At 44.5% G+C, this 14340-nt stretch overlaps 1 protein-coding gene across 1 annotated transcript in view; it reads left to right on the top strand.

Moving 5' to 3' along the window:
* The window catches only part of SLC35D1 (solute carrier family 35 member D1), a 180277-nt gene that overhangs the window by 160549 nt on the left and 5388 nt on the right, over nt 1–14340 (top strand). Inside the window, exon 11 of the mRNA XM_069641946.1 lies at nt 7782–7864. Within this exon, the coding sequence (XP_069498047.1) occupies nt 7782–7864 (83 nt within the window). The remainder of the gene's footprint in view (nt 1–7781; nt 7865–14340) is intronic.

Consider the following 14340-nt stretch of genomic DNA (forward strand, 5'->3'; position numbering starts at 1 on the left):
GGGGTCCTGAATGCGACGACTCCTACCCAGAGACTGGTGAGATCCACTGCTCTCAAGAAGACCTGCATTTTGAGCCATCCCAGGATATGCTGTGACCTTGCTGCCTGCACACAATTCCCTGGGACCTTGAGTCTGAGTGCAGTGCATGGTCGCCCGAATCCATCCAAAACTTTGGACTCTTGCTGGATCTCCAGAGGCACGATTTGAATCCATGAAGTCCCCTCACAAGAGTGCACGACTGGAGAGTGAAGAGAATCCCTGACCATTGATATTCATTTTTCATCTGGCTTCTGTAAAAAAAGGCACCAACTCCACGCAGCAATGAGAATCTATGAAGAAACCTTTGCTGGAAGCCTCCTCTGACTGCTGCTGTAAGTTCCCATCCAGTGTCCAGTTATTTCATCTCTAGAGCAAGAATCCAGGGCCCGGGGTCTGGTGCTGCTGCATCCTGAAGGCATACGCACAGAAGCTCTTCTTTTATCCTAAGGTACTGTGTGGGCTTGGGTAAAGTCTGGTGTGTATCCTATGAGGCGGAGTGGACCATTTGTGTGGTTGGGAGTTCGCCCATACCACTTGCCTAATGCTGGAACACATACACGGAGCTTTCTGTGAAGTCACTGAACACTTTAACTAGCTCTTGAAAATTACTACTTACTTGTTGATCTCCTATGGAACTTGACTTTCCTGTAACTGGACCCTATGCCAACCTGCCTTCAGATGGCACCTAGACCACTAATGTCCCTCTTCTTCCTCTGAGAGAACTCGTGCAATAGACTACGGAAGGACTGAATAAGAAGTATTCTGCCTTGAGTAGAACAAGTGTAAAAGTAATTCCTTGCTAAAGAAGTTATTGTGGTAACTGGTTGTCTGTGAAAGAAGTTACAAAGTGTCATTAAGTTTATGCTTACCTTTGAGTTGCAGTCTGCCCCTCCCCTCAAATGTGTATATTGCTTTACTAACTTTGCATGGTGTTTCCTCCTCCTCCTCCTCCTCCTCCCCCCCCCCCCCCACCCCCCCTTCTAGTCTTGGTACTGTTTTATCATTGCTTTACAGTACGAGTGTAAAAGGTTACCAATCTGGTTTACCTGCCTTGTGTCATTCTTTAACTTTAACATTTGGATTTACTTCCCAGGTCTGCTTTATACAGATCTAAAACAGTCTTGGTTATACCTACCTTTTTAAGTAGCAAAGGGTCCTTTGAAAAGTATATGGGTCTTACTCAGCTTGATTAGCTGCTGCTGATCTAAATGTGTAACCCAGAGTTGTGCTTCCCTGAATTACGTTGGTGCTATTCTAAAATCGTTTCATACATTTCTTACCTACCTTAGAAACTGTATTATACACTTCTTAAAAGTATACTGGGTATAACTAGCTATTAGATAAAAGATAGTTGTGTGCCAAAAGGTCAGTTAACTAGAGCTCTGGGCCCAAGCGGTCTGTCAGCAGCTTTTATGAAGGGGGATGTTGGTTTATGGGCTGAAGTGTTGTGCCCTTTGTTTAAAAAGTCTGTCCCGGACTCCTGGAAGAAGTCCATTCTGGTCCCATTGTATAAAGCTGGGGGTCGTCTGGTCCCAGAAAATTACTAGCTGTTATCCCTGCTTCATGTTACTGGTAAAGTGTTCTCTGTATGTTCTGCAGCATCCTCAGGCCTGGGTTAAGACTGATAACATTCTACATCCTTTTCAGACAGGCTTTCTTCCTGGGTCCAGCCCCGCCCATAAAATCATGGTGCTGGACACCATTATAACCCGGACAAAGACTGATCCCAGTAAGTCTATTGCGTCTGTTGATTTTAAGTCTGCCTTAGGCCAGGTTGATTGGAGCATTCTTTGGAGTAAGATGAAGACTTGCGAGGGTGGAGGGGGGGGGTGGTGGAGGGGGTGTACAGGCTGGCTCCTGGAGGTCAAAGTGGCCTTACATACTGACAACTTGGCTCTGATATGTCAAGGTGACACAAGGCAGCTATCCAAGGAGATGCTCATTAGCATGGGGGTTAGACAGGGATGGATGTTGGCTCTCTTGCTCTTTAACATCTACATAGCAGACCTTCTGGGTAGGCTGTTGGCTAAAGCCGGCTGTGCGCCAAAGATCCGTCGTGGAATGCTTGATGCCGACGACCTAGTTATATTTGACCATCTATTGACTGGGATAAAGGCCATGTTGGATGAACTAGGGGTGTATGCAAATGAGAACCATCTTGCGATAAATGTATCCAAAACCAAAGTAATGTTGGTTGCACCCACAAATATTAACAGAACTAAGATAATGACCTCTGTGGGCATAGTTGACCACACTGACACCTATAAATACTTGGGGCTGGAAATGTCTGCAACATCAGGTTACACCTTCATAATTGAGACCAAGATCAGAAAAGCGAGACAAATCGTATGAATCTCTAGTAAGTACTTGGCTGACCACACTGGATTTTTCTCTCAAAGGGGTTGCGATATTTTACAATCGATGGCTCTGCCCTACAATCCTACATAGGCTTGAAGCTCTTGCTATGAGAGACCTGCGATGGTTAGATGGGGTGGAATCCTGTTTCTGGAAGACGGTACTGGGCCTAACGAGATCAACCTCGATTGAGTCTGTGTGCCTAGAGTTTGGTCTCTTATTACTAAGGGCACCGGTTCTGTCCATTAAGGTGGTCTCTGCTGAAGGCGAAGGCAGTTCAGTCTTGCCTGCTTTTGGAAAATCTGTGTGAGCTATGACCTTGCCAAGCTGGGAAAGTCTCTTACCCACAGGTTAAACATTGTTTGGACTTGTGTACTACAATTGACTGGTTGCCCGATTTTAGTCGTTAAAAGGGGCTATCACTCGGAGGTTGAAGAAATGGGACTGGCTATGTAATCATGACCACCTGTCTACACTTAAGGGCTATGGTAGTGTTGTGCAAGTGGCAGTGTTTCATGAGACCTGAAATGTATAGTGCTCTGCCCAAATTCAGCTGTCCGTAGTTTACTCCTAAAACTTCGGACAAACCAACTGCCTATATTAGCAGTGTGTGGCCTGAAATGCAACATACAGCCTGAAGCAAGATTCTGCAGAATGTGCAGAGTTGAGTCTAACTCTGAGACGGCTAGACATGTGTTTACGGAATGCCCGATGGGCTCTCTTTACATGGAATTGCTTGGCCCCTTTGCCTGTTAGGCAAAGTTTGAGTGCAGTACCCTCTGGGAACACTATAAACAACTATGACTACAGGTCTAGGCAACCCAACCTTTGGTATAAGCTTGTACTACACAGTATTGGTAGCGTGTTGAGCAGCCAGGCTTATCTCGAGGGGAAATGTGAGCAGTAGTGGAGTTACAAAGATTCACAGTTAAAGGTATTCAAAAACTCTTACTCAAGGTCTCTTGCATAAACAATTATTAATTTATCAGCCAGTTATGAAGCCGGGAGCAATAGAATAGTAACACACCAATACACTTCAATACTGTACACTGGTTTTGGGATGGCCCACAGACGCAACCTACACCCACAGGTGACTTCAATAACAAGGGTGCTGGCAACATTATCTTACTGTTGGCATTCAGAACACTCTTAAAAGTTGGTTAAGGGCAACAGTTATTAGAACACAAGAGACCACAAATATTCCAAAGCAGGTAAGTACTTTCACATTATCTAAGAAGAGTCATACAATTCAATAGGCTAAGCCAAAGTCAATGGGCAAAAGTCTTGGATAGGATGAAGCACTTCTGGCAAGTAAATGGAAAAAGTCTTTGATTCTTCTTTGATGAAACAACTCCTAAGAAATTGTGCAAATATAGGACCACAAGCTGATTAGACTTATGAGTAGTAAAAGATGCAAGAACTCTACAATGAGAGGTAAGGTCTCTCCGACTTTACAGTACCTTTTGTATTGTAGAAAAAGTGAAGCAGATGACTTCTGTTCCTATGCAGCTCTGCAGATCGCATTGTTCCTGGGCCTCAGTCGTGGAGACAAGAGGGAGGACTTCTGGGGACTCCTGCTCTGCAATGGGACGGTCACCGCTTGCAACCGGCAATCTTTCCAACAAGTGGCACTTCGGTGTTTCAGTTCCTCCGGGCTATCACAAATAACACTGTGGTTTCTGGCTGTCGAAATTGACCTTCCTTGCTTCTGGGGTCCCACACTCTGAGAGGGCTCAGGCTCAGTCATTCCTGCTTCTTGAGAATCCAGAGGATCTTCCTGGAGTTCTTGGCCAACTTAAAAGCAACGCACACAATCTGTGTTCCTCTCCCTTACTATTCGGTTTCCAGCAGCAACTCTGTGGAAATGCAACCAGCTCTGCGAGAATGTCCAGGTGGCTTACTTTGGAGTTGATTGGGCCCACCAACTCAAAGGGAGAAGTCGTCCATGCAGGGGCTTCTGTCACTATGAATTTGGAGTTTCAGCACAGCAGCAGGGCTTCACCGGGCAAACCAACGGTCCAGGAGGTGCAGCAGGCGTTCTCTTCAAGTTCTTCGGTTCCTTCATCCAGTGGTCGATTCTGCCTTCAAAGCCAAAAGCCTTGCCTTTTATTCAGTTCCCTCCCATTCATTCCAGCCTAGCTGTCAGTCACCCAGCAGGGTGTCTGTCCTTGCCAGTCAGTCAGCCGGCCAATCACTACAGAGTGCATTTGGGTCTCCTAGGAGACTAAGCACAGGGAGTTTCGGGCACCTCCCTCACTTCCTGCCCACCCCGGACACCCTGGGTCCAGAGGTGGGCTTCACTCGTGAATCCCGCCAAAGGCAAATTAAACAATGGGACCAAACCTGGTTTGGTGCACAGAGTAAATCTCAACAAGGACCTTTCCACAAAGAAATGGTGAAAAAGACCAGGGCCATTTTGACAAAAATGGCACCCTTTGGTGCTTTACTGCAGCTGCGAACGCAGCCCGCTGTAAATGCACACCACGGTAGTTAAAATGAAACTGCCACCAGCCATTCAGTAAGGAAAGGTAACATAAAAATGTTACATGAGAAGCTCGACAAAGGGGGATACTAAGTAATCCCTCCAGCACTATGTAAAATAGTGTCTGCTGGGTCTACAAAGTTACAAAAGGTAAGTAAAGTCAATTTCACTTCACTGCTATTGGAAACAGTAGTTTCACCAAGAGAAGGTATTTAAACCTTTGGGAAATCTAAGACTTCCCTGTGCCACTGCACTGAAGGTGCTGTCTCACAATGTAAAGATGATGCCTATGGAGTTTCAGACTCCAAAAACAAACGCATAGAATTAAAAGTACAAAGTTCAGCAAAGGAGCTTGTGGTTTCTAAGGTGGGAGGAATTTAGCACTAAACTGAACAGTCTCCCCAACATCTAGGATAATCATGACATCCCTACAAGGTCACTCCTGTCCACAATTTTCTTTATCATCGATCTCCATCTCAGACATGGAGAAACTACTTTAGCCAATGAAACCCACGTCATGTGCAGAAAGCATCCTTCCTCCAAAAGTCGTCCTCCAATATAGAACCACTTTTGCACTTCTTACTTGCATAGATAACTCCTCCTTTCATGACAACCATATCCCCTCGTCCATTAAGGCAGTCACTGTGAATCCCCCCCACCCCAAAAAACTAGGTGACCCCAGAGACCCAACGAACCTCAGACCAATCACGAATAGCAACTTCCTTTTGAAAATCTTAGTCGCAAATATTCAATTTGTCTTTTTTTTTTTTAGAGGTTAACATACACGTAGAGGTTAACCTACTTCACCATAGGCGATCTGGCTTTAGACCTGGCCACAGGATGGAGACTACTCTTGTGGACTTGCAATCTCACATGCTTAGGATCATGGGGGGGTGGAGCAAGACTGGCCTCCTGGTTCTACTTGACCTTTCCGCAGCTTTTGATGTGCTAGACCATCTGTGCCTCTTAAGCTCACTTGAATCCATAGGAAACTGCTCTAAAGAAGCAATTGAATGGTTTGAATCCTTCCTTGCAAACTGTGTGTCAAGAATACACTGGGGTGATGCTTGCGCTCCACACTCTTCCATCCGATGTGGCGTGCCACAGGGAGCCTGTTTATCACTAGTGTTTAACATCTACGTCAGGCCTCTGTGCACTCTCCTTGGACTCTGGCCTATAGCTTTCTTTTGCCAACTATGCAGGTGGCACACAGCTGGTCTTAACAGTGAAACGTGTATTTGCCATTTACTGCAAATAAGTTGCAGTAAATAAGTGAAAAATGTTAACATCCACATACATTCAAGCAAAGTCGGGTATAATTCAAAAGTTACTCGCCCTTCATAAAAACTACTCGCTGGTGCTAGAAGATTTTGCGAGCACTTGCGAGCGACTTGGAATGATTCTCTTGTACATTGGTATGAGGCAAGCTGCATTGCAGAAAATGTAACTAAGAACTGCAGATGCACCAAGGCAAAACTGGACCGTTGATTTGTAAAGAACTATAGTGCAGCATGTTGTATTTAGACTCTGCAGGACCATCTTTGCACATTGAGAGCTTTTACTGAATTCATTCTTGACCGTGTATAAAGTTGTAAACAATGGGCCCAATTGACAATCTTCACTGGCCCTTAAAGATGGTGAATGCCTTGATGGAGAAGTGTGAAATTAGAAATCCAATAAATAAGGTGTTTCAGGTCTACAGTTATACCAGGGTTGCCGAGTGTGCTTTCTAGGCCCTTACACACCCAGCAATACTATTTGTAATACTCCAAAGCTGACTTGAGTCCCAGTGCATATATTAGCTCAACCTACTCTGTTTCAACTCTTTAGATAGTATTGATGCTTGTCCATAATATAGTTAATACACCTTTGATATTGTAGTTGTTAAAGACCAGGTCCTTTACAGAGAAAGGAGCATAGACTGGGAGGGGCAAAATTAACTGAAGGGTACTGGAGATTCTTCCGGGGTTGATGGGGAGCGAGGACTGTAGGTATAGTATCGGGTCATAGCAATGTCGAAGACTGTGAAAATGGAAGGTATTTTTGTAAGAGGCCTAGTAACGGGAGGGGACCTGCATCTCCAACATAGAGGGTCTTGTATTGGCTGATCTTGGAGTTGGAGGTGAAACAATGTTGAGGACAAGGGTGTTGGAGATAGATAGTGAAAGTGTGAGTCAAGCTAGTGTTTAAAGGAAGAATTGGGAGCAGAAATGAAATTGCGGTATGCCAGGTCATCAATGGAGGACATTACTCTGCTAAAGAGGGAGCAAGGGAATCTTTTTTTTTTTTTTTTGTCGGCACAGAGGGCAATGGGGGTGGGGGGCGTGTCTCTTGCAGTTGCTTTTGAAGACTGGGATGAATAGGATGGAGAGAGAAGAATGGTGGGGAGGCAAGATCATGCCATTAAGTGCATCAACTCACCATATTGAAGGGTAGGGAGATGATTTTGTGGAAGAGCAGCAGTGGAATACACTAATAAGGATACAGGAACAGGTAGTGAGGGGACACACAAGGGCTGTTGGCAGGCAAAGGTGAACACGATTGTACATGGGGCAGGACACTTAATTCCCCTGTTAAGTAGTTGAGAGTAGGTGGCCAAAATTACATGTGCATAGTAGAGCAGCAGTGATCAAATAAAATATTGTAGATGGATGTAGTTCAGCAGTAGGGACTTAATCAATATCAGATCAGCATATTTCTGATTAAGTCTCTGAATTCAGAGTGCAAGATAGTGATGCTCGGGATTGCAGTCTGTCGATCACGGTACCTGTTTGAATTTGGCAACCCAAATGGAATTTGGGAAGTAGAGCAAGTAGGAATATGTTGCGTTTTGAAACCGTTGACACTGTATTGCTATGATGTGCTCATCTGAGTTTTTTAAAAACTTGTTTTTTTATTCTTTCAGAATATATTAATAACTTATATTGGAATGTTTTTTGGCGGCGACTACATTTTCTCATGGACAAATTTCCTTGGGCTAAATATAAGGTAAGCATTTGACTGTTCAGTTCCCATACAAAACTGCTTTGTGTTTAAAACCTAGGGCTAGTCTGCACTAGATTCTATGTGTAAATTGTTAGCTTTTTGTATGATTGAGCTATTAGGTGGGCTAAAGAGTAATGCTGTTCGTTATGCCACGGTTTGCATTGATTGCATACATCTTGGCCCCATCCCCTTTCCTCCATTCTTATGGTATATTGCTTCATGTAATGGGGTGTGACCGGAGCATGAGGCAAAAACCAGCACTGTGTGCATGCATGACCAAGGCATAACATAAGCATTGTCTCATAGCAAATTGCTATATAATGCTGTAGGTTTGCTAATTAAATTGACACCGAGTAGCACAACTAGCTATTTAAATTGCCCTGTTCAATGAAACAGCTCACCCTGCATTATTCCTCTCTTGCCCTCTGGGCGCTCTCCACCATCTTTTCCCTGCAAGAGCAAAGGGGCTAATGAAGAGAGTGAAACAGTAATCCTCTCCTCCACTCTTAAAAGTGCCAAGGGCCTGTGTGGGAGTGCTCGGCAAGACACATTTATTTTACAAATAATTGCAAACCAGAAGTAATCTGCATGATATTTTTTATTAAGCTATGTTCTGTTTGACAAACGTATGTCCACTATTTTTTTTAGACAGTCCTGAAAATTGTTACATAATGCAGAATTACAGTATTGCTACTGTGAAACACTATTTTCTGTTTTTCAGTAAAACTTAGGTTGGTGTTTTCTAAATCTTGGCTTTAACTATTTCTTTTTCTTGGAAGGTGCATCATATTGACAAGTGAACACTTTTGAAAAGGTCAAATGATTTTGATGGCAATCCCATTTCTGGGACCTGCTGGATGCATACATCTATGCAATAGGAGCTCATACCAAACTCCTTGACATCTTATCACCTTGTTGCCTTATACCAGCTACCCTGAAAGTGAGATGTCTGCAAACTACAATATTCCGCATAGTTTATCCCAGGTCTCTGCCTGCTGCCCTATCCACTCTGCTTTGTCTCTTACTTTCTTCTTGCATCATAATAAAAGCACAAGGCTAACTAGAATATTACGCAAAGTAATTATCAATATTTCCATCCAGGCTGTACACATGCAGATCTACTGTGATACCATACATCATAATTAGCTTCCATAGCTCACGTTGTTCTGCGATTATGTTTGCATTATATATTACCACCTGTGGAAGAGCTGGCCCATCTGGAGGCCGGGACGCAAGTAGAATCTACCAGTAGCTGTTCACATTTCATGCTGAGCTGATGCACCTCTGCCCAGGCTTCACCTTGTCCATGGAGTTCATGCCCCAGGACAAGTCTCCACACGAGTGCCACTTTTGTTGGTGCACCGGGCTGGTATGCTATGTTTGGGCCTACCTAATTTAGGCTTAAGGACTTTAAGCTTGTCTGCCCTCCCCCCCGAAAGTGGTCTTCAAGGCAATATTGAAAACTGTTTATTTCAATGACTGGCAAGGGCCCTCTTGTCCACCTGAAGTTGTTTATTACCCTGCCTGGCGCAAAACCATACTCCGGCTTTCCTTTAACATTTTGAATGTGTTGATTCATGAAACCTCTGAGCACCTCCTTGTATAACAAATGATGGGTCAATCTTACAATAGAAGTCACTGCCCTGTGCAACACAAACTGCACCCAGCTGCACAGTGCCTTGCACTGAAAACTGTTTACTGGGCCTTTTCTTTAATCATATCGATTGTTTTCTGTCCATTCATGCAGCTCACCTTTACAATTTATAGTCCCTCCTCTCTCTAATGTACACAAACATGGTGTATTTCTGGTCAGTTTTTCTTGGGTACAAAACGTCTGATATTACAAGTGCAAGTAAAAATCTGCTAATTAGTTTGTTTGCTAATCAAAAAAAGTAAAATTGCCAAACTTTGCTAATCCATTTTTTAACTAATGTATGCCTTGATGACTGCGGGCGTGCTTCTGCTATAGAGTTCCTTTGTGCATGCTCTTCGCACCAACCATCAGTCCTTTCTTCTGTTTAGATGAGACTGGAGCTCAACATGGTTGCTGTGCATTTCCACACCTAAACTCTTTATATTTTTATTTTTTTGCACCTACAGGTCCAAAACTCGCTCAGTTTTAATATAGCTTTATTTGCAACAAGTACAGTGCTGGCCCAAAATAACAATGGGAAAGTCATTAATTGACTCTAGTCTCTGGATGCTCCAGTGAACTCTAACTGAAATGGACTGAAGCTGAAAGTCCTAATATATTGTGGCATGTGGGTGATATCCGGGTTTCCTACCAGACCAAAAGAAAGTCTCTACCATTATCCAGCATTTTCAGGGCTTCCAGGGGTTCTCAAATTATGGGTGAATGCGGTGCATGAAGAAAAGAAACAGGCTGCCTCTGGTTTTTCTGGTTCCTACACCTTTTTTTAGTTTCGCCAGGCAATTGTTGGGCTTCAGGCATCGATATCCCACCACAAGGAAGGGGAAGTACAGCCATAATTGCTGTCAGGACAGTGTCCAGCCCCTGCTCCAATGTTGCAGGCTCTGCGAGAACCTGGTCTTCTGGCAATTGGCAGACCCTTGGAGGGAGGGTACTTTGGTCATCGCTGAAAGATTTTGCTGGACTTCTTCCTCACAGGGCCTCACTCTTGGTCCCCAGTTCCACCTCTGCACCAAAGATGTTCTCACTGTCCAGTAACTGTTCCTTTGCCCGCCACCGCTATTTGCTGAGGGCCTCCTAGGCCTGCCACAAATTGCATATTCTTACTATCTTTCTCCTCTTGGTATTTTCTGCTTTTTTTTTACCTACACCTTAGGTTCTCATGTCCTCAACCTCCTCTCCAAATAGTCTTTGCCAAGGACTGGAAACCTCGTCCACCTCGCAACTCCTGATGCCTTCCAGCCCTTTGATGGGCAATGTTGTATGCAGTAACGCTGTTGGAGAATACACTAGTCTTGTCCTCTCGGTATTCGGTAGCCCACCTATTGGTATAAGTCTGTACTACAGAAGTTGGTAGAGTGACTGACTAGCCAGACCTATCTCGAGAGGGGCAAATGTGAGCTGTAGCATTGAGATCCACAAATAATAGTATACAAGTAACTCTTACACTCCAGGTTTTCTAGTAAAATAATTATTTAACTGTCATTTTTAAATAAGCCTTCTTTAAAAAGGGCAATATGCAACAATAAAAATACACTTCCTCAGATCGAAGATAAGCAAGTAGATACCCTTTTGGAATACCTCGCACACACTTCCTACTCAGGTGACTTCAATTACTAGGACAGTTTTGGTATTTATGTCACTTTTTGCACTTAATACAATTGTGAGGTTGTGGACAAGAAAAAGGCTAGGGAAGGAAAAGGTTAACCGATTCTCAGAGCATGTGAATACTTTGCAATCTCCCAATGAAGTCTAGATTAGATCTTTCCCAGCAATACAAGTTAAACTTATGCACCACCGATGAGGGACAGTTCTAATCAAAGTCAATGGGTCAGAGTCTGCAGGGAGCCAGTGTTGGGGAGAATTCTGAGAAATGTCCTAATTCCCTCCACCTTAGACACCCAGCAACTTTGCTGGATTTTGAGGACTCGTGTTTTTTTTTTTTTAACCTGGAGAGAGAGAGACCCTTCTTCCCACTCATGTATTTTTGTCATTCTTGAACACGGTTTCTTTTGGTTATGGAGTCTGACAAACTTCATAGGCATCGTCTTTTACATTGTCACACTGCACCTTCAGTGCAGTGACACAGGGAAGTCTTTCAGATTTCCCAAAGGTTTGAATACCTTCTCTGGGATACACATTTTTTGTTACCCTTTCCTCACTGAACGGCTGGTGGCAGTGGTTTCGTTTTAACTACCGTGGTGTGCCATTACGCGGGCCTATTTTGCAGCTGCACTGCAGTAAAGCACCCAAGGGTGCAATTTTTTTCAAAATGGCCCCAGTCTTATTTTTTTGCCATTTCTTTGTGGAAAGGTACTTCTTGAGATTTACTCTGTGTGCCAAACCAGGTTTGGTCCTGTTCGCTTTGCCTTTGGCGGGATTCACAAGTGAAGCCCACCTCTGGCTCCATGGTGTTTGGGGTAGGCAGGAAGTGAGGGAGGTGCGCGAACCGCCTTCTGCTTAGTCTCCTAGGAGACCCAAATGCACTCTGTGGTGATTGGCCAGCTGACTGTCCGGCAAGGACAGCCACCCTGCTGGGTGACTGACAGCTAGGATGGAATGAATGGGAGAGAACTGAATAAAAGGCGAGGCTTTTGGCTTGGAAGGTCTACCACTGGACGAAGGAACCGATTAAGAACTTGAAGAGGACACCTGCACAACTCCTGGACCATTAGTTTGCCCCCAGGTGAAGCCCTGCTGCAGTGCCGGAATGCCAAGTTCGCATCGACGGAAAAGCCCCTGCAAGGACGACTTCTCCCCGTGAGTTGGTGGGACCAATCCACTCCAAAGTAAGCCACCTGGACATCCATCTCGGAGCTGGTTGAATTTCCAGAGTTGCTGCTGGAAACCCTGTAGCCAGGTTTGAGGAAAACCAGATTGTGTGTTGCTTTTAAGCTGGCCTAGAGCTCCAGGAATATCCTCCAGACTCCCAGGAAGCAGGACTTAACGAGCCCCCTCATCAGAGTGCGAGACCCCAGAAGCAAGGAAAGTCCATCTCGACAACCAGGAACCGCAGTGTTGCTATTTGCGTTAGACGTGAGGAGCTGAAACACTTAACAGCCACTGAAAGTGAAGTTTGCCGGTTGGGAGTTTTGATCGTCCCAGCGAGTCCCCTGACGTCCTCCCTCTTGTCCCCACGACTGAGGCACAGGAACAGTGAGATCTGCAGAGCTGCACAGGAACAAGTCATCTGCTGCATCTTTTCTTCATTTTTAAAGGTACTGTACAAGGTCTAAGAGCTTACCTCTTGCTGTAGAGTTGCCTGCATTTTGTACTACTCACAAGTCTAATCTGCTTGTGGCCCTATATTTGATTCTTCTTTTCTTCAGACTTCTAAAACATTATGCAGAGACTTTTCCATGAACCTACACGAAGTGCTTCATCCTATGTAAGACTTTTTGCCCATTGACTTTGGCCTAGCCTATATTTCTGACTTCCCCCTTGGGGGAGCAGGGGGAGAATCCAAAAGTATTTGCCTGCTTAAGAATGTTAGTGGTCTCTTGTTTGTTCTAAATCTTTTCCTTTGACTTATTTCTATATAACACTAAATGCAACGTTGATATATTAATGAACCCTAGCAATTGAAGTCACCTGAGGGTGAAGGTAGTACCTGTGGGCCATCCCAAAAGGGCATCTACTGATTTAGAGATATTAAGAGTGTGTATTTGAGTGTTACTATTATATTGCTCCTTTCTGAAGAAGGCTTATTCTAACTGACTGACTAAGGTTTCTTGAATAAACAATTATTAATTTACTTGTGTAAGTTTATTTGAATACTTGTAATTGTACATCTCTAACTCCACTAAAGCTCACATTGACCCCTCTTGAGATAAGCCTGGCTGCTCAACACGCTAACAAAACTGTGTAGTACAAACTTATACCAAAGGTTGGGTTTCCTATACCTGTAGAGTTGTTTTGAAGTGTTCCCAGAGGGTACTGCATACAAACTTTGCCTAACAGCCAGGACAGCCAAAGTCAATTTGAACAATGTCTATGGAGCTGAGGCACTTCTTTAGATCGCACAAAAGTCTTGCACAATGTTTTAGAGTTTGTAGAAAAAGTATCACTGTTGGCTCACAAGCCATTAGGCTTGTGAAGGGCAGAGCTGAAATCGACTGCAAGAAAGCGGCAACTGAAAGTCTCCAGTGAGAACATGTAAGCTACAGACAACAAGAGGTAAGTACCCTTAAGTCGGCACACTTACTTACGTTTTGAAGAAGAGTATCCAGCTGGCTTCTATTCTGGTTGTAGTCTTGCAGATCCTGGGTTCCTGGGCCTCAGTCGTGGGGACAAGAGGGAGGACGTCTGGTGAGGTGACTGGGGCTTGAGTCGTCCTGCTTTCGGGAGGATCCTTTGGATCTTCCTGGAGCTCTAGTCCGGCTTAAAGACGATTCACTAGACTACAGATTTCTAGACCCCCTGGCACTCTGTTCCTGCAGCAGCAAAGCAGTACAGCCAGTTGGGAAAGGTGCTCCAGCAAAGTTAAAATTGGGGTTAATTGGTCCCACTAACCCAAGGGAAGAAGTAGTCCGTTCCAGAGCGCTTCTATTTAGTTTTGATTTGGAGCTTCAGGATTGCTGCAGGGCTTCACTGAGCAGTTCAACGGTCCAGGAGGGTACAGCAAGCTTCTCTTCCAGTTTCCTTCTGATGTTTCATCCACTGGTCGACTCTGCCTTCAGTTCAAGAAGCCTCTCCTTTTTATGCAGGTTTCTCCCACTCGTGCACAGCCTAGCTGTCGCTCACACCACAGCCAATCAGCACTGGATGCAGTCAGGTAACCAAGAAGACGAAGGACAGCGAGTTTTGGGAACCTCCCTCCCTCCTGTCC

The sequence above is a fragment of the Ambystoma mexicanum genome, chromosome 1q (assembly GCF_040938575.1).
Source record: "Ambystoma mexicanum isolate Mex_15411 chromosome 1q, UKY_AmexF1_1, whole genome shotgun sequence".
Lineage (NCBI taxonomy): Eukaryota > Metazoa > Chordata > Amphibia > Caudata > Ambystomatidae > Ambystoma > Ambystoma mexicanum.